A 27887-nucleotide genomic window follows, 5' to 3' on the forward strand; every position below is an offset into this window, starting at 1 on the left:
CACTACAGTCCTGTAAAGCTATCCTGCCTTTAGGCAGGGCTGGAGATGCAGGTTTGCAGATCAGTGACATTACCCAACCCATTTGCTGAAGACTGAACATGTTGCCAAAAGGCTGAGATACACAGAATCAGGTGCCAGCCAGACCCTGGTTATCCAGCTCATCTACACCCAGCAAAGCTGCTGCACAGGGCCAAGAGCAAACAAGGTCTGTCCTGAGCTCCAGGAGCACACCACACTCCTCAATTCCTACGTGAACGAGTAGCACAGCTCTGGATTCACTGAGGTTTAATCTAACACTGTATTTAAGATACAATTATCACTTGAACTGGAGGAAAATAGGGAAGTATTCATCTTCCTGAACAGCCAGACAGTATTAGATGCCACAACTAATAACCACATTCTTCAATCTTGTTACGTATTTTGAAGTCACAGGTCACAAACTCAAGGCCACTTTCTTCAGGGGGCTACAGCGATTCACAGTAGCTGAAGGGTCTGCCCCACGTTACTAATGAACCCCTTGTGCCCACTGAGCTCACAGTCCCAGACCAGCCAAGTTCAGCCACCATCTTTCCCTTCAGGACTGACGGACGAATGGCGACTGCTGCTTGAACCAACACCCGCCTGACAAAACGAACGAGCACCCACCGTACGTCCAGCAAAGAGACTGGTGCTGGTGAAGGCACGACAGTCTTAACAGCACAAACACCCTTGAAGAGCTGCAGACCAGAGATGTCTGTCCGAGCCCGGAGACACGGGCTTAGGAGCCCCCGGGGATCCCGAAGGCCACCGTCTCCACGCAGAACAGACGCACCATGGCAACAGGCAACGGAGAAACCCAATGGCTGCCTGCAACAGCCATCGGGACACCGCTCACCTGCTTGGTTTGCATGGAGGTGAGGGACGTGAGGATCCCTTGGTCTAAGGACCTTAAAGGATATCTGAAACTCGTGTCTTTGATGCAGAAAGCCACACAAAGCAGTAACCAACCTCTGAATTACGAAAGGCTCAAAGAAGCTACAGGTCTGAGAGCTACCCCAGCTAATCATGTTGTATGTTACGATCCTGCATATAATATAGATCAATCACATGAAGCAGAAAACGCAATCCTACCCCAGCCTGTCAGGGACTCATCCGCTTAGGCTGGATCTGAAAAATCAAACGTGAATGTCAATGAAGGTGACATGAGCCAGGAGCTGTGGGAAGCGCTCATCACCATCACCTCCCAACAAATCCCAAGTCTTGCCAGATATCTCTTAACAGATTTTAATTCTCAGAGGCTGAAAAGAAACAGAAAGTAAGGCTGAACACCTACTGACATGCCCATGCATCCATCAGAATTAGGACAGGTTGCTACTATTTATTCTACACTAGATGAAGAGGGGGGATATAAACCCATTATCTTTGCAGTGTTGAGTTTAAAGAAACTCCTCTTTTTTCTCTATAGCTTTCCACGTAGAGGGAACAGGGTGAGCAACGAAAGGGCTGATTCAGTAATAATAAATCTGGTAACAATGACCATTATCAAAAGGGAAGAGACACTTTTTATAGGTTAATTGAGATTATGCCCCAAAATAAATGAATCATGCAACAAAATCTCCAATAAAGAAGAAGCTTGGTATAAGGCACATTCCCAACATTATCTATAGGAGCAGATGTTATTTCCACATGAATGCCTATATGGCTTGCACAAGTTTCCACGCATATTTGTGAAAGGATGGCTGACAACAGTGGTATCTGTATGCTTCTGGGCTTTCAGACCACTCTGAACTAAAGGGACCAACCTCTTTGCCTCGCCATTCTTTCCTAATCCAGCATATGGGAGCTGCTCCCAGAGACACAGGATTGTTTGGTAGAGGAAAGAGGTGTCAGGCAGTGCAGGTGTCTGCCCATAAAGGGGGCACAGCAGAGCCACATAACCATGGCATGCACTGCTATTGCTACGCAGCCACCTCTGGGACACACCAGCACCAGCTGCCAGTGTGGGAACACATTAACCACGGGCCAAGGCCCTGCACAGCAATGACAGCACTGAGACCCTGCAGAGAGATGTCTGTACGGGAACCAAACCACCACCCGCTGGGGGAAAACAGCACGGCGATGCTGCAGGAAGCCTCAACAGCCACCACCCAGCTCCAGGGGTGGCGACCAGCCCTTGCGGCAGCAGCTCCCAGCTCTCCCTGGATCTGGGAGACCCCTGTGGACGATGTAGGGACAGGGACACATTTAGGCATGCAAAATGGATTAGGGAATTTTATTTCCTTGCAAGTACCAGAAGAGGGTGCAGGGCTAGTATTGAAATTCGTCTTGCTGCCTGCAACTGTTCTTATTACTGCTTGGGAATCTTTGTCACGAGTTTCCTTCCAGGACCCACTGGCTGTAGAAGGCAAACATAAGCAGGCTCACACCAGTTTCCATTGAATGCCCCTGAGGTACCCTGCTGGGCAAGGGCCATTACCAGCAACTTTACACGTCAGACCTGAAGGTGTCAGTCCAATTCCAATGCATCTAACCTTCATTTTACTATCCCACTCCTCAGTCTAAAGCATCTCTATCACCTTGGTACCATATGCAGTACCTGATCGGTGTTTTCTATCCTATACACAGTGTCTTACAGCTTAGTAAAAAGCTTCTTGGTAAAAAGTAATGACACTGCTTGCTTCTCTGGGCACAATTTCTTACAGTGTGTTCAATGGGTGAGTAAAGAAATTGTTCTTCTATTTTCAGCCACAACTCACCCAAGTTTCAGCATTCCTTAGGAGGTGGGAAAATCTTCCATTTGAGTATATTCTGCTTAGTTGTTACCTATCTCACATTTTAGGCCTTCCGTTCTGAACAAGCCACACAAATTCAGTACCCATTCGTCCAAGCTGCAGGAATTATTCAACAAAGAAACAAAGGCAGAAAACAGAGGTCATTGAATGAGTTCTTTATAATAGAAGGAAGAAGTCCTGCTGCATTGCAACCTTATGTGTGAACACCACGCATGTCCTTCGCTTTGGCTCTCTCGAACGTTGCAACTCACTAGGTCTTTGCCAAACCAAGAAGTATGTTTGTGCATAACTGAGGTCACCGCTTTTGTTTCAGGGGGATGTTTACCACTCTCTGCAATAGAGCAGCTGAAAATGAAGAGGCACAATAAACAGCGTGCTCAGGGGGAAAAAAGATGAGGAAAGGTCCTTTCGGTGTTGTTGCTCTAATCTATAAAAATGCTTGATGTTGGACTACACTATTAAGGCGGCATGCAGAAGGTACAATATTACAGAGAGAATGTCATGGGACCAGAGGAGGTCCTGGGTAAATGTGACCAAGTCAACATACTTGATGATGCCAAATCTATCATTACAAATTCTTTAGTGTGGTGCCTCATTCTGAAGCCTTGGGGACTTGTAAGCTTTTAAAAATAAAAAATATGGGGTTTTACTTAAGTCAGGAATTTAAATGAACATAATTTGAGAGCTGAATCTATAAAAGAGTCATTAGATACCATGAAAACCATGAAGAAAGGAGGTGTTAATAGCAACATCTCAAAAACATTTCTTACACATTCTTGTGTATGGAAAGGAATTTTATCACAAATTGCTGGCAATTCCTCCCCACTAGCATTCTTATGCCAGGTATCAGCAGACTGAACGCCTCCGTCATCGGATCACACTGCTGCTGTTCCAGCACTGTTGCAACACGACCCTTTTACTACTAACAGGCACATCCCAGATGTTCTCCTGCCATTTTCAAAATCTGGGATAACAAGCCATAAATCAGAGTTATGTTTATTGTCCACAAGACAACACTGAGCAAATCAACTCCATTACTGTATTTTATTAGCATACCTGCTAGCAGGGGAATAAAAAAGGGAAAGCATAGCTAAGACAAGTAAGTGGGCATGAAATTCTAGGACTGGGAGAGACTGGGAGAGCTGCTCTTCATTAACTTCAATGTCACTTGAAAAAATAATAATGGTGTTAATCATTTTCAAGATGTTTCTTTATGTTGTACCTTAAAAAGCCAAAGTTTGGCTTTATTTTCTGCTGGTGCATGCCTTCTGTTAGACCACTGCAAAATGCTTCTCACCTGCACGGCAGAACTGCACTCAAACTTCACGCTTGGGAAAGAACTACAGAGACGCAATGCAATAATGAGGATCTTGGACCTCAGTAGCAGGCAATCGATTTTTAACTGCAATATTCTTTTGTTAGTTCACTGAAAGGAAAATTTAGTATATGCAGTAACGTGTGAGCACAGAACATACACATATACACAGTTTCTATGAGGCAGTGTACATATAAAAGGGAATGAAGCTTGCCCACCATTCCTATCAATGTTGTTCCACATAAAATCAGTCAGCAAGTTTCAGAGCACCAAAGCAATTTAGAACACACAGCAACAATGAAATCCTTAATGAAACATCTTTAGCTAAAGCAAAAACAGTTATTTTCTATTTGCTTTATTATAAAATGTGCATCAAAATGTTTATTTTCATTGGGCATCTATTTCTACATCTTTACCTCTAATTATTTCTGTTTACAGTTATTAATTTATTCACAAAAGTACAAGTGTGCCCTCTAGTGCCTGAAATATGCAAATTGAGTGATATTAAAGCACTATTTTTCTTTTCCTTTGAGTGTTTAAGGATTTGAATCTGGATGTTTCCTGAGTCTAGGATAAGGTGGGACAGACAAAAAAGCATGCAGGAAGGTTTTATTCACATCATATTGCTAAGCTGACCAGGGGAGTCCAAAACTTTTGTTCTCACCTGACTAAACCGATCTGCCTTGGTTTTCTTGGGCACCACGAAAGCCCAATGGTTTGTTAGAGGAAGGCAACAAAGAAAAAACATGAAAAAGGAAAGTCTACTGACTGCTGAACGAAGACATACATTACTATAGTCTCCAAGCGAGGTAAAAATAAAGGAACAAAATACAAAAAAACACAGGTGGCGTTTGCTCTTCTCTGATTTGAATGGAAACATGCAAATTCAAACACCAAAAAAAGGAAGACCAGAGGAACTGTGTTTTCAAAGGGACAATGTTTGATTTCAAGTTGAATCAAGAGGGGAAAAGGAAATCATCTCTTCACAGATTAGAACCACGCATTGCAGAAGCAAGCATTTGTCATCTCTGTATTACAGGTTAAGGCCAAGAACTTGAAAGCACTGCTGGATGCATCCTTTCTTCATGTGTCCAGCAGGAGATTACTGAAGATATCTCCTGAGCCCTGATCCTCTTATAGACCCTCGCTCTGCGACGGAGGACACTTGGAGGGCTGCAGAGCTGCCCCAGCAACAAAATCAGGAACATCCCTACCCCTGTTGTCAGATCAGACAGCTTCGTAGCTAGCTCTGTGGCATTTGTGGAGGCAGTCTCTCATACCTCCAAATCATATTCTCTGTTCAATTCAGGCACACGGGTATGAAAATGTAGATTACCCCTTCAGCATGTTGCAAACTCTTGAGATCTGGCGGCTTCTGATTTCCTTCCCTACGTAAGTCGATTGTATAGGAGCTGAAATCCACAGAATTGAAAAAGCATCCTCCTTAAACTGCATTAAAGAGGAAGACATCAATAAGCAACCTTTATTCTTGGATGTCCATTTTTTTGGGTTTTGTTTTTAAATGGTTGGGATTGGTCCTGTGCTCCAACAGAAATGTTCAGCTGCCCACTCCTGCACGATGACATTCAGAGCGTAGGATGAGGCCGTAATAGCACTTACAAGCCCTGTTCTTTATTGCATCCTGAGCCATTTGTAATAAAATTACCGCAGCAGCTGGAACTGCCCTCCTCATCTGCTAAGGAGGAGGGTAGACCAGAGAATGACACAGAATCTCTTGGACTCCTGCTTAGCAAAGTCCTGGGCATAAAGGAAGCTTCCTGGCCTTAGTCTGGTGGACATATGAAGACATTTAGAGAGCAACACTAGGAAGGGCATGGATTTCACTTCCATAACCTCAGCACTGAGAGGGGAAATTTTCAGGCTGCCTATTCAGTATTCATTGTTTAAATACATATAGAAACTTATTTATTATATGTTACTTGTATTACGCACACGCAACCTGAAAAAAGAAGAGGCTGCAAAAGAAGGAAATTTAGAAGTGCAACAAATTTAGCAGGAAGTTTACCTTGTACTCTACAAAATATCTTCTTCTTTTTTGCTAAGTTGTCCAGCCCTTCTACATGCAACAGCAACCTACATGTTACAAAAAAAATCAATACACTGATGTCTCATTAATTGTGCCAACAGCAGCGAGCGGGGACATTTCACCTCCAGCGCAGACACCCGCTCGCATCCCTTTATTATGCTGAACAATACCCATTTCGAAATCTCATCTGGATTTCTTTAACTGCATACATTTGCGCCGGGTTGTCCCAAGTTAAAACTGCGCGCTGCCAAACTGCTCTTCACTGTACAAAATGGAGGAGGTAGGAATGCATGAAATTGCATTAGGAGTAAATACCCTTTCCCTAGATAGGCAGTCGTGAAAGTGGCGGTGGAGAACTGGCATTTTCTGACTCAGCAGACAAAGGCAGCGCTGGCGGGGAGAGCTTTATTAGCTCTGAGCCCTATTACCACAGCAGAGGCGAGCCGACAGGCGTACAAGCGGACAGACAGACGGACGGCAGCCCCGGCTCTGCGTCACCAAACCTCCTGGCCAGGTTCTGTCGGCAGGACCAGTTTCCGAGCGTGACCCAGCTCCCTGTCCCCCGCCCGCAGCCTCAGAGGCTGCCAGAGGCAGGATCAGACCCGAGCCTCACTTTTATCGAGCACGGTGAGGCCCCAAGAAGAACCCAATTAACTTCAAGTCCCAAGCTGAGTTTACCAGAGGACAAACAAAGAAAATTCCTATCATTCCTCAAGCTTTTGCGCTCAGCCTATTCATCACGGAGACCCTACAGCTAACCTACAGCCCCAAAAGTCTCTTTAGGATGATAAAGCCGAATTCGATGCAATTCCTTAGCTGCCTGTTTTGGCTCTTCCTGGCTTTCTTCCCAAGCCAGAGACCCTCAGGACAAGTTTCTGGTTTTGCAGAGGTGCTTTGGTAGAACGGGCAGCCTGACAGGTGTGCAGGGCTGCTGCAGAAACCCGACATCACGAATAATTACCAGGCCATTTAGTAAGGCAAAATAACTGCAACAGTCCATGACTAGCGTTTGGGAGGAAAATTTATCTTTAGAGGCTCATTTGTGCTGTGTTCAACTCACCACAATCCTTATCCCTATTCAGCTCTCTTTTAACGCCTAAAATAAATTGGAAAAGCGTGAATATGTCAGAAAGAAAGGAATAATGATAAAAATCTTCTCCATTGTTTTGTTCTGAAGTCACTTGAGAGACTTCAGTATTAAAAAATTAGAACTCTTTTTACAAGAGACTGAAGAGCAGTGAACATAAAAAAAGAGCGTTATCTCTTCCTCATCCTACAAACACTGCTAAATACCGAATGGCGATGCATGAGGGAAAGAGGAAGTACCAAAAAATTAGTAAAATTCCCCTCGTTCAACAAAATCTTGAAGGAAAAAAAACAGAGCAGCAAAATCCTTGATACTGAAATACCTCTCCTATATTGAAGCTATCGGTTTCAAAAATCAGCTAGAGGGGCTGCTTCTAATTTTACCCCTTGTGATCAAGCAGATTATAAAAAACAGTCTGAATAATGGGTCCAGAGAGTAAATACATACACACACACACCTGCATTATGAAATTAGTTGCCCTGCCATGCTATTCCAGCCTCAATCAGCCTTCTAGTCTCTTATTTCCTACTTCTATCTGTATAAAAATAAATACCTTAGTAACTTTGCCCTAACAGTTACCTTCCAGTTTTATTGGATAGCCTTCTCACAGCAGCCATTAAGTGAGGAAGAAAAAAACAAAAATCCTGAAAAACTTCAGTGCTAGGCACTTTGGAAAAGATCGGAAACATGAGACAGAAACTGTAAGAATAATATTCTTCCAAGTTAGTTTGGACAAGGCTTGTTTTCCTCGAGTTACACATTTACCCACATTGTTGTGTATGTTTAAAAGGCAGCGTGCACACCTTACATAAGGCGCTCTTTTAAAATCAGTAGCTATACACATCAAGAGCTGCAGGATAAATCCACATACAGAAAAGTTACCATCAAGTTAAATGGCAGGAAGAGAAAGTGATCCGCTTCCAAGTATTTGCTAGTATATCAACTCTGACAGTGCCTATGGTCTCTACTAAAGAATACCACCTGAACTGATTTCTGGTCCAAACTAATTTCAGCAAAAGTAAGGAATCTCACAGGAAGACTGCCTTCTTTGCAACACCCCTGTCAGATTTAGTCTCCAAATGGAAGGCACTGTCTTTTAATTAATGAAATAAAGACATCCCAAATAGGACCACTAGTCCACAAAGGTATATAGACTTACAACATTATTTAATGAAGTAGTTTACAAAAATCCTACTTGTTTTTCCTTTTCCATCTCAACAACACGGACTTGAAACCACATCATGGTGCCAAGTTTTATAAAAAGATTACACAAGCTTGCTATAAACGTACTGATTTGCTACACTCTTGTGTTCTCCAATAATTTGCATCCAAGTGCACCTTCAGTGACATTTTCAACCCCCTTCTTCCTTTTCAAGGAAATTGAAACTATGTAGAAGAGGTAACAACAGCTCAATTTTCCAGGCAGCCTCCACATAAATAAGGGTACAACAAAAGGCAGGTGTGCTGGGACTGGAGCATCATCTCCCTGTGGATAATGAGAAACTTCGCTTGCAAGAAGCCACGTCCTTAGGGTCTTACGGATTTCCTGAAGGAATTTCTACCTGTATCCATGAAAATGGATCTTTCTGGGTGACGGTCAGTGGCGGTGCCCATCCCTGTGTGAAATAATCTATAAGGAGAAAAACTTCTTCAAGATGGTTTACACTTTCAGTAGGTACCACTGTACAGTATTCCTCAAATTCTGGATTGCAATTAGGAAGTTTGTTAATTTTAGTGCTGCTGGTTGCAATTGCCTTTTCCTGGAAAAATCAGGAGGCCATCTAAGACTGGACACAGCACTGGGGGTATTGAGAGATGTCTTCTATTCTAGTATCTAGCTGCCATCCCTGAACCTCCACCCCATTCCTGCTTTTTAGAAAACAAGGGTAACTAAACCAGTGATATTCTTTCTGAAAAATCACAGTAATGCAGCAATTATGAGCATTAGGTGTCAGCTAGGGATTGTTATTCTCCACTGCCAAATCATATTTTTGTGTATTGTACAAGAGAAAGTGGCTTTAAATCCACTGCAGGAGTGGCCTTTTATGATGTAATTAAATTAAGTAAAAGGATTAGTTGTCCAAAATTAGTTCCACCACAACAGTCAGTTACAAATCACTTGGAAAACAACTCACACTTGCAAAGGATGATTTTTTTTTTTTCTTAAGAAACGATGATGTCTTGGATTCTTAATTGCTTTGTGCATTTGGAGATGTATTTCTGTGATTGCAGAAACACATAAAACATCTATACAAGTACTTCCCCCCCCTCCTCATAAAGGGCATTTTTACAGACATCAGAGCTGCTTCTTAACACTATCAACCAAATAAAAGGCTGACAGAGAACTGAAGCAATCTGAGTGGACTCAAGACAATGTTTTTATTCTCCCTGCATTACCAGACACAGACCAGCTCAGCCCCTACCACCATCGGTTCTGCACCTCTGCCTTAACACACCCTCCAGCACCGCGAGCATCCCCGGTGCATTACAGAAAGCTACCCAGGGTAATCACGCCTGCCTTGGGAGACTGATGCAGTGTCATGACAACACAAAGTAATTATTGCTTTCTTAATAAACAGCAGAAATGCTACTTCTTAAAACCCTAATGGAGCGGCATCTTTATCCCAACGTAGCCTGTTCAGTAAAGATTTCAATACTCCAGCACAGAGTTAAGCTATTCAGGATGGGGTTCTGTTGCCTAAGCCAGGCCTCCTGTGCCAAGAGAAGTGATGGAGACCCCCCCCAGGGACTGACAGATGTGCCAGCAGGCCCCCAGAAGACATCCACCCTTCTGGAGCAGTAGGTGGAGGCCAGGCAGCCGATCTGGATGGCCAACCCATAGGGTGGATTAAATTTGGCTGGCCCCAGGCTTTGCAGTGGTGTTCTTATACCCCACCTCTTAGTCCTGTGGTCACCGACTCGTGGGCATTTACATTTGGGCTCCCTTTCAAGCACACAAGTAAACCCTGAGGCCAACAGAAGGGAGGTTTGGTGGAAGAGTTACGCCTAAACGTAAATATCTTCAAGATCAAGATTTAAGAGCCACGGCCTTTGAGCCCTCACTCATCACAGCTCTCCTGTTGACCTTGTGCGACATCAGCGAGATCAGCTACATGCAGAAGTACTAGCAGTCACAGGAGCTGAAATTTGTTTGCAGAATGTGACTTTCAGCCGAAGGTACAAACCCGTAATTATTATAATAAAAAGGGTAAAGACCATGGGATGAGGAACAGATTCATTTATAGTCTTGAAAAAATATCAGGAAGGACAGCTTTTTGTTCTGCCACTGCCTCTTATTTGAAGGCAGAAAGACAGGAAAATTGGTAATAAAAACTCTTGCTTTCACAGAGGCTACCCCAGAAGAGGAGGAGAGTCATAGGGGAGCACAGCGCGCTCGATATTTTTGCATTTTGGTGCACAGCCAAGACATCCGCAGAAGCCAAAACAGAGCGTGCTAGGGACGGGCTCCTGAACAGCTCCAAACTGCACCACCAGGGACTACCTCCGCTCTATGCAGCGCTCCTGGCCACAGCAGAGGTGATAATTTATTGTACAGCTGGATGGATTGCTACACCTTAAAGAGCTAATCGAATAATTTTTCTTTAGAGGTATGCACATGAAACTTTCACTGAAGCAGACGGGCCTGCATGCTTATACCTGGCTTTGCCACGAAGGTTACTTGGTGATTTTATACTGAAGAACTGCACTTCTGTCCTACAAAGATGCAGTAGGATCCAAATCCTTTTCCCAACGGCACTTTATAAAGTTACAGTGTGCTCTGAGGACATCACATGTCAATGCACTTGTATCACCTCGTAATTAGCTGTAATTACTATATGATGGTTTCCAGACTTAAGCACAGTTAACCATTAACCTGTGTTTGCAGACCGTATTTGCCGAACAGCATGCCATGTTCCTTCATTCCCCAAAGCTATGTCATCGCCCAGTTACAGCCCTTATCAGAGGGGCCAACCAAAACAGCGTTTGCGGGGGTGAGGGGAAAAGGCCACAGATATCTAGTTATTACTTATATTTATGTATATATATTTATTAATCAAATGTGGCAGTTTTCTATAAAAGCTTGTCAAGAAACAAAACAAATGAACAGGGGTACTGCTAGCTTTCATGCTTTCTGAATCAAACACTCACATATCCGATTCCATTCTTGGTGCATACAGAAGGCTAAGAAAAAAGGGAATGAAAACAACTCAAACTCCCAGCTAGATTTCCTTACTGTGCCTAATCTGTGCATGTACACATCTGTAAGGGGGGGATGAAAGATGTACTTTGAGTCTCCACCATAGCATAACCCTAATTTAGTTGTTTCTTCCATAACAATGAATACATTGTTAACTCTTCCACTGGCAGGTTTGTGAAGCATTTGCAGTAAGATTCAGCTGCTGCGAAAAAATACAATATAAGGAATACTGCATTCAGTACCTATTAACCATTCTAGCAATAAGGATAATCAACAGAATGCCAAGGGTGACAGAAGTTTTGTACACAGAAGAATGCTGTGCTTCTTGAACCTTTTTTTTTTTTTTAAATGAGTAACACTGAATGGGTTTGTGCAATCACATCTGTGGGACCTGCCCTTCATTATGTTAGAAATTGAGGTGTTACAGATCTCTGCTAACTTTAAAGGAAGTGCTTGACACACAAATACACCACGAGATAAACTGAAATAACCTGTCAATCACTCACGTAATGGCCATTATATTCAGAGAAGCATCAAGTACTGTATTTGCATCAAGTACTGTATTTGAAGATTGCTTTGCCGCTCCTTTTCATTTGCTGGGGAAAAAACAGGAAGGATTTAGGAATTCCAGACACTTGTCACCCAGCTGCCATCAGTATTCCACTTCCACACAGGACCTGTGGCAGCCTGCCCCCTGCTGCAAACCGTTCACCCCTCTGGAAACTAAACCTATGGCTTTAAACCTATGACTTCCAGCTGCTGCCACAGCAACTGAGCCTGAGAAAGGCCACTGGCTGCCAGCTTGGCCAGCGTGAGGAGTTCCTCTGAGGTCTCCAGCGCTACCTTCTGCTGCTGTCCCAGCTGAGGAACCAAGCTTTGTCACAGACAGACTCATCCTCCTCTCACTGCTCATGCAATGCGTCATCTTGTCCAGCAAGACGCACTGGCACGACCCATAAACCAGATTGCTCAGTGGCACGTTACCTGGAAATGCTACGTTGGGATGGAGCCAGGCTGAGATTATGAATGACTTCAAGGGATTTCTCAATAAACCCATGAAATTAGCTCCACTACCCTGCTAAAATGACGTATTATTAGTGCTAACAGCAGCTATTTAAATATTCAAGCACTTTTCCAGCAGGTTTCCTGTTCCGAAGGACAGGAAGCGTACGGAAAATGGAAGGAGTTTGGTCACCCTGGTTGGAGGACTTCTGATGCAGCCTCGGGTGGTCCAGGCAGTAGCTACACAATGTACTGGAACTGGCTTTTATGCCAAATTCAATTCTCAGCAGTACAAAAAGTATTCATCCTAAAGCAGCTTTGGGAGGATGAGGAAATCTAATCCTAGAGGGAACCCCCATGCCCGTGTACAATAGAAATCCCACCCACACCAAAACAATTTTCTGGACGCACATCAAAGAACATAGCACTTCAGGACAAATGCTAAAATTACTCAGCTCTGACCTGTGTCAATATGGGCATTGGGAAGTGAAACTGGGCTTCCAAAACTGATGCTAGGGAAGACTCCAGTTGTCAGAAACTTCATGAAAGCACTGATGTAACGTTACTTGCACATTGCTGATGGTATTATAGGTACAGACCTTTATAAAATACAGTTATGACATTAAAATATTCATTTTTTTTTTGCAGGACTAATTAAAAGCTTTAAGAGCTTTTCTTTCAAGATGCGCTCAGCTGACAGTTATCTCCTCCAACACCTAAGTGTAAGAGGCAAACTTCTACCAGGACATTTGCAAAAAACATCTCCAACTGGATTTACAGTCTACAATCAATCTTACTTCATAATGTTTGTATTTGAGGGGAAACTATTGGAAGTGTGTAGGAAACATGAACTTTTACTTCTTAATCCTAAATCCAGCAACTTATAAGTAAAACTACCATACAACAGCATCTTAAAATTCCCAACTTCATTCAAAACGAGGAGTTTTGCAGACTGGAGAGGAGGTTATTTCCCTTGGTTTTGTTCCTAATAAACAGTGCAGTTGTCATGATCTGTCTCAGCTTGGTCACTCGGTGCCTGCTGCCCCGGGTCCTTGCATACCAAGACCGTACGCCACGTTACTCCCAGTACCCGCTTACGAAGACCAACAACTGAACGCAGTGAAGATCTACCATAGGCAGGGTTTAACCGAAGAAATACCCAGATGTCTTGCTGTTCCATCACCACGTACTGGTGGTTGATGACGAGGAAGGAGGAGAGGGAGGCACGGGGCGCCAGCTGAAGGCCTGCAGGGGGGCGGCAGCCCCCACGCCAGCTCTGTCCCCGGGCCGTCAGCGCCGCGAGTGGCTCAGCTCTGCCGCTGGGCCCAACACGAAATGAAACGCAGCGCCGCCACTCCTGCTGCCTGGCTCACTCCCGAAATGCCAGATGCCCTGGCAGCTGATAACCTGTGCACATCCCAGCACGTCATTCGGGGCCGAGGGGAATTAGAAGAGGGATCTGGCAGAGGCCGGGGGAGATAGGAACAGCACACGTGTACACGCATGAATGCCTCTCCCCTCACATAGCTCTAAATAAAATTAAGCCGCTCATGTCATTTCCAATGCCAGATTAGCTCAAGCATGTTAAATTCCCAATTCATCTCATTCACCTCACTTTCATCCATACTACATGCTGCCTTCTATTCATATCCACAGCGATCACTGACAGCAGCAGAAAAAGTAGCATAAATCCAGCAACAAAACCCTCAGGAGTGAGAAGTTAATGGGAACTACAAAACTACCTTTTCCCCTTTTATTTCTTTCTTTTTAAATTTTACTAGTATGGTATTAACATGCTACAGCATGATTACTTAACCATTTTATTTCTTTTGCTGCTCATAAGAGATTAAAGCACTGGATTCACCCAAACCAAGTCAGTTTAGTTAAGCAGGTGAAGGAATGGTTGGTTTGGCGGTCAGCTTCTTCCCTAGCAAGGAACCAGACCCCTTCTCCTTCACCTTTGAATTAAGCCAACCAAGGAATCCCCTTAGAACTATGGCTTTTAAGCAAAATGGACAAAAATAATGAAATCTCAAAGCAAATCAAACAGATCATTCAGTGTAACAAGTAAAATAGCAGAGCAACAGCAAAAAGGGTGGTAGGGGTATAAGCAAACGCCCAAAACTGGTTTCCTTATTCCAGTATTTCCCTTCAGTTTTAATTACAAATCTTTCACTCAATTTTCAATTATGGGTCATGCGGTTTCCCTTTAGACATGTATAAAATTGTTATGGCATGAAAGCAAGGCTTTTAAATGTACAGATCTCAAAGTACAGGGTCTTGGGACAGAAAGCGAGGCAGGCAGGAAGGGAAGGATGTCTATGTCTATATACCTACGGATGCACACTTTGAGTAAGAAGTAGAGGGGACGTTTGCCTGTATATAAAGAAGTACACGTATGCATGTACGTACATGTCCTACATGCATATCTAGAAAGTAACTTCAAATGCCATACCTGCTGCTTTTGTATCACGTCACTGTGACACATGCAGGGAATAACCCCACCCGCTCCCCCCAAAAAAACACAAAACACAGCAGATAAACATAACCCTCAACCATATTGGTTTGTGCAAAGAAAAATCTATTCTATTGAGTTGGCGAAAACTCAATTTAATCCAGCATTGCATTTGTGGAAGCTAATTCAGGAGGGGTTTGGTACTAATTACCAGGTCTTAAGCTTCTAAGAGAAGAAAGGGAAGACTTAGCCGAAGAAAACTTCTGAACATGATGGAAGTGAAAGGTACTCCTGGCCCTTTCTGGAGGGTTGCTAAGCCAATTACATGTTAAGAATGTATAAAACCAGGACTATCTTTATAACAAACACTGAAGCTCTCACACATTACGACTTTAAAGAACAATATAAAGTCTTCACAGATCAAGAGATAAGTCAGTTTTGTCTCTATGGGATTCTTGGCTGGAAAGAAATATGGAGGACATGGAAAAATGACCAGTGGTACACATTATATTTTATCCTGCACTTACTTTGCAACATGAACTGGTGGTATTTAATGGTAACTAATAATTCATTATTACACCTCAGAAACAAAAGTGGATATTGGAGAAACACATGGAACAAGAGCAGTATTTCTTCATCATCTAATTATCTTGATAAAGTGACTATATGCTTCATACAGACATCAGCAAAACATGTTTATGGAACTGAAGAATCCCTCAGGCTGTCTCTAGATGACAGGGAGATTATTCAATCCTGGACATTGTAGGGTGTGTGGACCTTCTGAGTATGCAGAGAAATCTGAAAGGAGTTCATGGAAACTGCCTGGGCCTGAATTTCAATATAGTTCCTTTCACAGTGTTTGTTTTCTTCCCTCTCAAGTCTAGCTAGTTTCATTCGTCCATTTGGAAGGTGCAAAGAAGAGACAAAGATGGTTATGTGGTGTTGTTGCTGTTTTAGTTTTTGACTTTTTTTTTCTTCTTGAAAGCTTGCAAAATAAAGAGTTGTAACAGGCACAGCTTGACTTAGAATCAGGTATCAATTGCAGTCTAGTTAAGAACTAATATACCTTGTAACATCAGCTTCTTCATGTTTTCCTTGTCTTAAAAAGCCTACCCTGACCTCAGCAAGGTCTGGACCTTTGTTTTCCAAATCCTGCCAAAGTACCTAACAACAAACTCCACAAATTAGTGCATTTTAGAGGTAACCACTTCAACTCAAACTTACTAAAAGAACCACAACAACACACCATGTTACCGCTTCCCTCAGTTGAGGGATGCACAATCCCTTTATTTTGGTGCCTCTCACTCAGCCTAGACCCAGCAGAGCCCCCCCCCCCCCAGAGCCCCAGCTCTCCACCCCCGCAGCATTGTGCAGCTCACCTACCAGCGGGCCGAAGGAGTCATCTAGTGGCCGTGAGGACTTCCTGCAGCCTCGCCACTCGGGATCAGGGCACAAAAAATGTTTCTGCACCCTGAACACCAGCGCAGCACTGGCTGCAGTCCGCTGGTGGGGCTTCATCTGGAGGTCCTGTGGGTCAGCAGCCACACGCGTTCCCAGCAGCCAGTTTCACGACGTGCTGCGCTAATCCTCCCTATCGTGCCTTAACCATCAATTACCCACTTTTGACCAACATCAAGGCCAGATTTAGGCTCTCTGCTTCATAAACACATTTGGGAGTAGATGCGGCTGCATTGCTTCTAACAGGTGTGTAGCCTGTTGTCCTTCTTTGAGCAAGTAAGTGGTGGAAAGCAAAGGTATTTTCGAAATAACATAGCTACACACGCTAAGCATCAATTTGCTTAGCGGTCTTTACCACTGATTAATGGGCAAAAGAGCAGAGCAAGCTAACTCACCTGCCCCAGCTCTGATCCCTGCTCTACCACAAATCCATTGCACTGGTTTGGACGAAGCACTTAAGTGTTTAAGCAAGGTTTCTCAACACGGAAGAGCTATCTGCAAATAACGTGCAAAGCTGGGTAAGAACCGCAACACATGAAACAAGTATTTACAGCATGATTTAAAGTAGCACTTCAATAAACAGTATAAATAGGTATACAAATCTTATTGTTAAACTCCATAAAAACTTGTAATGCTTTTATCAATTCTCTATCCAACAGCTCCAGAAATTTAGAGTAGTGTAATTTCATTAGAAATCTTCCAATATTAATCCCTCGAATGGTGATTGTAACCACATAAAAAATGAAAAAAGGGAAAAGATCAGCACCTCCATCCTGGTTTTTCACATAAATATTTTAGTTTGAAACAAACCAGGATTCCAACCAACTTTGGTTACTCCGTATTTATCTCTGTCACCCGTCCTGTGACAGCATCGCAGGCACTTGATCAAAGTGCAAGCTCGTCTGAAATTTCTCCTTCTTTCTGGAAGTTACTTTGCTGCAAAATTAATGCTAGGCTCTGGAAGAAAGTGTTGCTGCTCTTTCAGAGAGAGCAGAGGAAGACTGAAGTTTGCCATTTCCATCTTTTCAATTTAAATTCTCGCACTCTTGCTCAGAGATAGACCCAATGCAGTGAACATCACACACTGAACACCCTCCGCACCATTTTCTAGCATGCACCTGACTCACGCACTTGCTGTCCTACAGCTTACTCTCTGCAGCCACAGCCCCACCCCGGGAATCAGGAAACAGGGCTTCTTCGGGCCTCTCCTGGACAAGCCAAAAGGCTACCTGAACTTCATGCTCAACTTCCCTGTGACTCACAGCCTCCTTCACCTCCGTCCAAAAGGTGTCACCCAGCTTTTTCCATCAACCCCACACATCCCTTGGGAAGTTCAAGTGAAAAGCGCTGTGAAAAGTGCAAGTTACCTTTCCAGTACTGTAAAGGAGCCCTGACCTATTTCAAACTGCAGCTGACGGCAGAAAGCGGCGGTGCACAACTATACCAACAGCTGAATAACAAGAACAAGCCTTGCAAGCCTTATTGTCAAGAGCTGAAGAGAAGCTTCCTTCAAAACGAGCAGCAGCTACGTGATGTTTAAAGCCTGTATTTAGCTCAGCCTCTTTCTGCTCTCCCCAGGCAACACCTCCATCTCGTTTGTTCATGGGTCTAGCAAATCCAGTGCTGGTCAGATCTGCTGTACGGAGGGGACCTGGAGGAGAAAGGCGGGATCTAAAGCACTTTGCTGTCTGCAAGGTGGGGACACCTCGCCCTAGTAGGTCAGAAATCACCGTGAGCTGGTTCTTGGCACTCACTGCGCTGGGGATGAGTCACGGCAGCATCTGGACGTTAGAGGACAATTCTGCAACCTAGATCTACTATTCTACTTTTTCAGACCTGACTTGTATTGCCAATAAAGATAACACTGTCATTCTGCAGCCTTAATCGGCCATCACCATACGAAGGATAAGGCTGCTCTTATCTGTAAGACTACTACACAAATTTAACCCATTCCATTTTTATTTCTTAATTTTGCTCACGTATTTTACATGCAAGATCCTCTTTTGCATGAGCAATGAATGAATGGGTTCACTGCTGGTGTAGAACACACCAAAAAATGTCACTGGAGGTCTTCAGGGAGACCTGTGATGCATAGCATCTTAGGCCAAATCACATTCCTGCCTCACACCATGCAGTGAACTGTGCAAAGTGAGCAAGGAGCAGCACCAGTCATTCAATACTAGTTTGTCCTACCTTTACAAAAACGAGATGCACACATTATTATACATAAATACATACATGCACACTTCTGTGTATACACACGTTTGTATATATGCATATCCACCTTTTTTTTTTTTCAGGTACACGTAAAAATAAACAATAACTGAAAAAAAAAACAACAACCACACAGCAGTCTGGTTTGCAAAGTAGCCATGCAGAAGAAAACTAACACTGGCAGACTGTAATAGAAAGACAAAATGCAGAAAAAATGCCACAGCCACTCTTCAAGTACCTACCTACCTTTGCGCGTGGAAATTAACATGTGAAGCTCTTTCTGGAGCTTCTGTTACTTCTTAATCAGTGAAAGCATGGCTGCATTCGGATAGCACTGCAAGTACCTGGGTTGGCAGTTTCCTTTTGCTGAAAGGTTTGTTATACTGATCACCCCAAAAGATGACCACAATCTTTCTCCCACAGACTACCTGAGAGCTTTGGTTACCTGTAGCTGTCCCCCCATTCAGAGATGTTTCACACAGCAAGCATGTTATACTCTTATGTTCATGCAGAGACAATACAAGCTTCCCAAATTATTTCCAGGTATGATTCCAGGAGGTTGACAACCTTAAAACAAACACATCACTGACCAAAGCCTAAGCATCTCAAGACAGGCCCTCATTATGTCTTCGTTACTCAGTAGCAGAAATCAGCTGAACAATATCAGTCAAAAGATGTCTTTCTCTAAGGGCACTGCCCTGACATCACTCCCCGGCTTGCTGACCTCCAGGACAGGCTGAAATACCTCTCTCAAAACTGCTAGCCACAAGGGATTTATCTGCTTTATATTTGTCAACTCATAGTGCAGGAAATCTAATCAGAAGCAACACAGCAAATTACTGATAATATTTAAAACATATTTGCTTATTCTGAAAACTCAGCTGCGAAGCGGCTCTTCTCCTCTGCCTCACCAGCACTTCACCCATGTATTGATTCACATCCTTTGTCTCAGCAGGCATCTGCCAGACAGGGGATGTCCATACCTGCAGCAAACGTTTCCAGGTGGAGACTCAGGACTCACAAGCCTTAGTGGAAACTGTTGAACATGCAAAAGGAGTGCTGGACATTCACTGAAAGCCCAGCATCTAATTCAGGAAGTCTCCACCACAGTCTTATACACTTTAAATACACAATGGACAACAGAAGAGTGGGGAAGGCCTCAGCTGTGTTGCTAGAAACTTTTAGAGCCTTTTTCAAATGGAGCCTGGCTAGCTGGCTGCCTTCTTGCAACCTTAACAGGGGAAGAAATAGCTTAAACCTACAAACTCTATTGGCCTTGATGAAATAAGAACCTACTTTCTGATCAAGTTCCACCAGTGCTGGAGGTGTTACTGGTAACTGCAATTTTTGTCAGTGCACACAGGCCCAGATGGCATTGGCTCACCCTTTTACCTGAGCGACTGCCAGGCATCTACACAGCTGATTCCTACTGCTGGAGTTACTCCCCGTATCACTGAGCTTCAAGGAGCACCATCAGTTACAAAAAGCAAGTAATTTAGCAGAGTGTGGAACACTTAGCTACATTACTATCACTTTAAGCTCTAAAAACACGCATTCTTGTAGCCAGCTGGGAACAGGAAAACTCAATTAAATTATATTCACTTCTCTTACAGACAGTTTCACTTTTGAATTGCTAGTCTGGGAAACAAATGTTTTGCTTGAACATCTGCATAAAGGCACCACTTCAATTTTATGGTATCAGGAGGTTAAAATATTTTCAAAAACACTTCACATTAGAATAACTATGTAACAGATGAAAAGGGAGGGATCCATTTTGAGCACCTCTGTTCTGCAGTTGATCCTGCTCATCTTTGGTTCAAAACGCACACAATTGTTCTGGCAGAATATTTTCGGGCTGCGTAAAAAAAAAAGAACATTTCCCATTTCCCTCCTAATCAAGTTTCACATCCAAAAAACCCTCAGCTCGGATGCTGCCAGGATCTCACCTCAGGTTAGCTGGCTGTCTACATCCCGAAGCCGCACAGCGCACTGGCTGCCCACGCCATCCCACACCAAACGTAGGCACACATTTTGTTGTACTTTTCCCTATAAAAAAGCATTATAAAGCATTATTCTTGCTACTTACTCTCATTGAGTAGCTTCTCCATTTAGAGAAGAAGGTGAGACTTAGTTTCCCTTCAAAAGAAAGATACAACCAAACCAAACTGACAACTGTTTAACTAGTCCTTGAAATCCTTCTGCTTTTACAAAAGCCCACTGAATTTCCTGCTGTGCAAACTTGATACAAATATTTAAATAAGTTTCCTTTCTCATCCTGAGACTATCATTCCTTTTGTTCCTCTCCTGCAAACACAGTTTTTGTTTTGTGTAAAGTTTTCATTGGACGGCATCTTTTTGTTGCTTGACATACTCGGAAATATTCAAAAACCCGTGAGGAGCCAACGCGCCGCATTTTGCTGTGGGCTTTCAGTTTACTTTGGTAGGGCAACTGAAGGAGTGGAGATGGTATTTCCAACTCCTAATTCTACTATCTGAGCAACTTCCAACCAAAACAAACACCAATCCTTTAATCCCTTGTCAAAATCCACGAGCACGGATTCCTGTACTTGCATGGAGTCTCGCGGAGGGTAACAAGGCCTTGAACAAACGCACGGGTCTACACGAGCGAATCTCAAAATAAGATCTTTATCTGGGGATGTAACATCCAGCTACCCCAGCCAAAACACAGCCCCAGGGAGTTCACATAGAAATATTTGTTGCTGCTTTTTGCCAGCACCTAACACGCATAACAAAAGCCTGAAAACCACTAACTAAAACTTCCTGAACTCCACAAGTCCCATGCAAGCAACAATCACCCTGCTAGTTAAAAACAAACAAACAAAAAATTGAAGTACCAGCCACCGACATACTCTTCTTACAGGCCTGCAGAAGAGAAACTACTCTCTCCTTTAGAGATGCCCTGCCACCAAAGTTTCAGGGTAACCGATTATGTAAGTGATTCACAGCAACCCTGTGCACCAGCTCTGGACTTAAAAAAAAAAAAAAAAAAAAAAATTAACCAGCACCTTGAATCCGTAGTAAACTGTCGTATTCTGCATCCAGACCGAGCCACCTTGCTAAACTCACCTGTTAAGACACACTCACTGACAGTCTCGTGCGACTTTCGAGCACAGCTCGCTAGGCTGGGTCACACGGAGGAAAGCTCTGCAAGGCAGCACCTACTTCAGAAAGGGTCATGGGAGAAAGATAAAAGCAACATCACAACTGCAATGTTATCATCGGCATCAGTAACTAGCTGATGCTATCTAGACTGGAAGCTATCCAGACTGCAAAAACTCTGTTTAGAAGATGCATACATATCCCCATCAAAACCAAATATTGACAGCAGTGGCCCATTTCTGGGGATATGTCCTTCTTCCCTTCCATTTTAACTTAGCCTGCACTTAATGCTCCAGCACAACAAGCAGTTAAGCTAGCATAAGCCAACTCTGTAGGCAAAAGCAATCCTGTCCCTTGCCTTGCTTCTATTCCCCGCATTCCTGGACCAATTTATCTGGGGACAAGGAAGCTGTTCATACAACATGCCGTGAATCAGACTGGAGAAGGGATCCATCTGATACTGGTCAGTTCCACCTTCAGTGGAACGAAAAGGCTAAGCTAGTAAACCCCACGGATATTAACTATGACCATTCCTCCAGCCCAGTTCATTACACAACTGCAGAAACACCAGCACGGCCCCACAGGGTAGTGTGCAAGCAGCTGAGGCTGGGGCTGCTTCTTTCAGCAACAGCGCTGCCATGAGACATGGTGTCCCACTGTTATCTCCATCAAATTCAGGCGTGGGCGTTTCACTATTACCTCTGTCAAATTAGCCTCATCCACTTTGCCAGGGAGCTGTAGTTGAAATAACTTATTGCATCTTCTGTCTGTGTTGAAGATGGGGTCAGCGTTACACAGGTAGTGAACTGGAGGTGAAAAAAGACTCTGGCAGCTATATCCCTCACTCTTCTCTTCGTGCCTACGAACAGAGAGCACTCGTTAATTAACACCTTTTCAATCTCTCTTTTGAGGAAGGGTCGAACTTGCAGGCAGAACATCCTGTGTCCCTTCAGCTCACTCCAAAATAAAGCAACAAATGTTCACAAGCTAACAGAAGGCCAGCTTGCCAAAACGTGATAGAAGCAGCAAACGTTTTGACCCTACCCATGGACCAGGCTGACAAACCAGTTACAGGCGCTGGGGCTTTGGCTCTGCTGATACAGACTGGAATTTTTACAGCAGCGTCCTATGAGTTAGAACAATTCTGAAAATAACTGAAAATAAGTCCAAAAATGAGCGAAATGGCACACTGCAGTCCAGCAGCTGCTGGGCTTGATGCTTGACATCACGCCTGTGTTCTCAGAGCTGCAGCCTGTCTGTGCAGGCAAGAAGCAAGTAAAAAAAAGGTAACTTCAGCAAGGAAGAGCTGGGTACCTGGGCCCATATGGGAAATGGGCTTGCACCTGTAGGACAAGCACATTTCCCACACATTTCTTGTGGAAACATTAGTATGTTAGTATGGATATTCTGAACTATCATCTCCAGAGCTGACACACTGAGACAAATGGGGGCATATCATCTTTGTAACACCCTGACAGTGCGTCAGGCGCCTTTAACCATGGCTTTATCCCTCCAAGTGACAAGATAGCACAAGGTTAATTTCTTGAGCACAAGTCTCTAGCAAGAAGCGGGTGTAGGAGCTGTGAATTTACAGAACGCGCCGAGGCAAAAACAATTAGGGTAGCATCCCCAGCGCCTGGAACCGAGCAAGATACAGGGCCACACATGACTGGAAATTTTTATCATACTTCCTATAATGCTCCTCCCCCAGCGGTGGCCACCGACTGGACAGCGAATGCAGCCTGTTTTTCCTCTGACCGTACTGTTACCTACAGAGCTGTTATGGTACAAGAAATGAGTGTGGCCCAGTAGCACTCCAGCAAAATACGCTCCTACGTATCCTGATAAAAGACCACATTTGTTTCACTTCATGGCAAAACCAGTGCAGTAAACTCTGTGTCACAGAGAACTGCGATGCCTGGGGTATGCTCCGGCCTGGATCTAGAGTGCAAGCAACCCTGAGCAGGCCTCGGAGCCTGGGACACATCCCCCATGGTCCTGAGCAAGGCCCTGCATTTCTTCCTATTCTCCCTGGTCACCTGTTCACCTGACTGGCAACGTGCGCTGACAAACAGCAGGCAAATGAAGGATGCCACAATGCAAAATAAACAGCAAAGTGCTACCAGCTACGGACTACTGATTTTAGAGCTACGTTAGAAGGGATGTTGAGAACCTGTTTAAAAAGCTAGAAGTTGGTTAAAGAACTTGTGATGTTTACATCATCGACTTTATAGAGAAAAATGTAATACAAAAATGATGAAAAGTAAAAGCAACACTAGAAAAAGCTTTTCTTTAGGAAAAAAAAAGTTACCCATTTTCTAGCTGATATATTCTTCCAAGCACTCTCCTTTCTCTCAACCAAGCTGGCTTCCCCCTGTGGGATGCTTGGCAACTGTAAAAAAATATATTTTTAACAATGTTTGGTTTGGTTTGTTTTTCCTACCTGGAACTTTATTTACAAACATTACACGATTTGTGTCATTCCTGCAGCATACCACATGATCCTAGACCCGCAGTCACAGCTAAAAGGCTGTACAGTCTCTTTCTGGCATTATTCTGCCCATCTGAAAGTTGTCAAAGTACCTGAGCGCGTCTGCCCTAAGCTGTTTGGAGTGAACTTTACCTGCATCGCCCGTCCTTTACAGCTCCGTTTGTCACGTTTATCCGCGCTTTTCGGTGAAAGAAAAACAAGTTTACACACCGTAAACTTTTATTGACCACAGTCCTTTGCTGCAGCGAGACCCAGCGCTTCCTGAAGGCGCTCTGTCACCACACCAGCAGGAGCTGAAGCATCTCGGCGGGGAGCCCCGGGCGGCGGCCACTCGGGTGGTGCCCGGCTCCTGGAGCTATAGCTCCGGCGACCCCAGCGCCCACGCCACGCGAGGCTGGCACTCACCTCCTGCGCCCGCCAGGTCGCGGGGCTGTCCGGGCGGCCCGGCAGCCTGCCCACCATGCCGCCTGCCCTCCCGCTACGCCGCAGGAGCCCCACGATGCTGCCCGCCTGGCCTGGCGGCCGCCCGTGAGGACCAGCTCTCCGGACTCGGGGAAATCTCGCTCTCCTTCATGGGAGGAGTAGCCGTGCTCGGAGGAAAGCGAGCAGCAGGAAGCTGACCTCAGCAGCGCCGACGGGGCGGAGCGCAGCCCGGGCTGGCTGCTCCGAGCTCCCTCCTGGCAGCGCGGCCGAGCCCCGCTGGATGCCAGCCCCGGCTCCGCCAGCCTCTCGCATGGCAGCAGCGGGATCCCGGGGAGCCGAGCGGGGTGCGAGGCCTCCACACAGCACCCCGCAGACCCTGCTGGGGATGGTGGAGAAAGCGGAACGTCAACGCTGAGCCAACAGGATGCACGGCGAGGCAGGCGGGCTTCGGTGGGAGCCGTCAGCCGCTGTTTCCACAGAAGAATTAAAGCCCCAAATGGCAAACGGGGTGCCAGCGGGTGTTCCCAACACACAGGCAGAGCCTGGGCGATGCCCAGAAGGGGAAAGCAGACATCCCCGATTGTTTACACTTTTTCCTGAGTGAGACGGGATCGGCAGGGGGAGCATTCCCACCCAACGCTTGCTGTGCTCGGCTCTGAACGCTCTCCCCTCACCAGCTCGGCACCACAAGACATACAGGTACTTTGTGTTGCGGGGAGAAAACGAAAATGAACACAAACCCAAGCCAGCAAATCACTGAGAGTCCTCACAGCATTTAAAGCCCCGTCTGACACCCTCTACGCTAGTACTGACAGGAAAAGTGCAAAGAGAAGCAGGACAGCCGAGCAATTTGCGCTTTACCATTTCTTTCAGTGACTTCCTCTTGCCTGCTCAGTACAGGAGCCGGTGACATGTCCCTAACGCACATCTGGGAGATCCCACTCCTGAGCATTATGAAACCCAGCAACTTTAAACAAAGTATTTAATGACTGTTTTAAAATCCACTGTGTTTTGTTCACTTTTTTGACCCCTACTTCGAAGTATTTCCTATGCTCGGTCTGCAGACCAAGCCAGCTGTTTCCCTGCAAGCAGGCCGAGCTGGCTTACCCCTTGCCAATACACAAAAGCAGATCTCGCTGATCATCAGCTAGCACTTGACATTGCTTTTCAGCCATCATCCTGCCACCTCATTCTTTCCTTGTCTTTGTGCAGCCTGAGTAAGGACAGTGCAGAGGCCACACGGAGGGACAGACAGGATTTCCTCAAGGAGCTTCTCAGCGCTTTTCAGATAAAAGCACAGGGAACAGCGCAGAGATGCCCACAGTACGGAGGCATAACCACAGCTCTCCTCGCCTCGCTGCAGAGCCTGACCCTCTTCACTTCAAGAGTGGCCAGACAGGACTTGTGCCTTCGTTTGCAGCCTCCGCGACTCACGGCCTGCTTTTGGCAACTGCAGTTAATTTAATTCACCGGGCTGTAAATTGCAGGTTACCTATGCAGATGTACATCCCCAGCTACAGCTCCTCTGATGGAGCACTCAGCTCTGACAGCAGTGGATGCAAAGCCTCATTGCAGCAGCATCTTCAGGTGCAGCAGCAGCAGCGTCAGCAGAGCCGCAAGGAGACTGAAGGCAACCTACATCTCAGCATGCGGACTAGGCCGGCCAGGCTGTGAGCAGCAACACACCAGGTCCCAGCCACCTGAACCTCGACACATGCAGTTCAGCAGCTTTATCCTTCTTGCTGCACGTGCTGAAACACTCTGGTTTCACCTCCAGAACTTACTCGTTAGTTTTGGGAAACTATTAGCACTGGAGTGGTACACAGCTTCTTCCTCGCTAAGATGTATTTTGAAAGCAAAGGTGTATTGGAACTAGGAGTGTAATTGATACACTCATCTGAACAGATTTAGCAAGAAACAAAACCAAGAGTCCACAAAAACCACATGGGGTGCTATTCTGGTGGTGGTGTGTGGACAAACCAGCTGGCAAAGCTAAAATACAGGTAGGTACATAACTTGAGAGAGGAGCAGAAAAGACGATCCCAAACCTTTTCTGATATAATTGTTGTTACATGAAAGCCTGTGCTTCTCTTCAAATCAGAAACCACCACCTGTGCAGCACCATTCATCACAGCTCTGGGAGTCCACCAGAAACAAAAGAGCTCCCAAGCCCACATCCCGTCCCAGACTTCTCCTGTGTATTTCAGAGAAGCTGTTTTCTACCTCTGCTTTGCACAAGGGAGAGTCTACAGCACAGAGCAATGTTTCTTCCCTACTATTCAAACTCAGATAAACTTTGGAAAGCACACTGGTCAGTTGCCACAAATGCTGGCCAGGTATGCTGTTGCTAGTGTGCTAGCCTCCTTTCCTCACTTCAGGCATACATGTACACCAGACAGAGTACTTCAAGAGATACGTAAGACCAGTCTCTGGCAGTCTTGACACAACAGTCAAAGACAATTTATTCCAGCTACCCAGAAAACCAGAAGCACTTAAAAAAAAAAAATGTATCCTTCGTAACTAAAAATCATTAGACAATTTATGAGCTAACAAATCACTTAAGACATTATTGAGGTTAAAAATACGCTCTGATTTTATCCTGACACTGTAACAAACTAAAACGCTCTCATACACATCTGTAAGTAACTTTTGCTATTTACTTTGCAAACCATTTATTGCTAGTGTTCTGGAAGACCTCCCTCTATCAGTCTCTTACTCATCAGCCTCTTACTACTGAATGGACGTGATCCCTAAGATGACAGGTCATACAACGACAAAGCTGGGGAAACACTGCCTGAAGCATTACGTTGTTTTCAGTACAAAAAGCTCCATCTCTTTAACTCTGTCATTTTACGTAAAAAGCTTCCTTGAGAAGCTAGAGTAACATCTGCTTGTACTTCCAAATAATTATTCTCTGCATCTTTGCCCCTCCCAAGCTGCCTTGGCCGAGGTCATCAAAACAACAAATACATTTTGAATCAAAGTTCACCATTTCAGGAGCCCGACTCTACAAGTCTTCTCCAAGTGAAGCAGTTTGTGCTTAATACTACCAACCAGTTAGGCTCCTGTCACTATCTGTGCTGGCAAGCATTATTACCCTGTCCAGAGGTCTCTGGCTTCAGTGTAGATACCGCATTAGATCAGCAGTTTCTACACTGTGGTTGCTATTTCCTGGGGGGGCTGCAGAAGTGACTATGAAGTTTAGTCAGTTGTTGGTAGGCTTAAATTAGTTTATTTCAGGTATCCATACACTTACTGGATACCTTTTTTCCCTACCAATGTTTTCAAAGTAACAAAAGAAGTTGA

At 44.7% G+C, this 27887-nt stretch overlaps 1 protein-coding gene across 15 annotated transcripts in view; it reads right to left on the minus strand.

Annotated features, from left to right (window-relative positions):
- BBX (BBX high mobility group box domain containing) overlaps positions 1 to 27887 on the minus strand; it is a 136588-nt gene that overhangs the window by 80323 nt on the left and 28378 nt on the right. Inside the window, exon 1 of one of the 15 annotated variants that reach the window (XM_084528923.1) lies at positions 24564 to 24776. The exons of the other annotated variants lie outside the window; for them this stretch is intronic. Coding sequence (XP_084385049.1) covers positions 24564 to 24620 — 57 coding nt within the window. The 5' untranslated portion in view covers positions 24621 to 24776. Of the gene's footprint in view, positions 1 to 24563; positions 24777 to 27887 lie in introns of those variants that run through there. 15 annotated transcript variants of the gene reach the window in all.

Source organism: Aythya ferina (genome assembly GCF_964211825.1).
Source record: "Aythya ferina genome assembly, chromosome: 1".
Classification (NCBI taxonomy): Eukaryota; Metazoa; Chordata; class Aves; order Anseriformes; family Anatidae; genus Aythya; species Aythya ferina.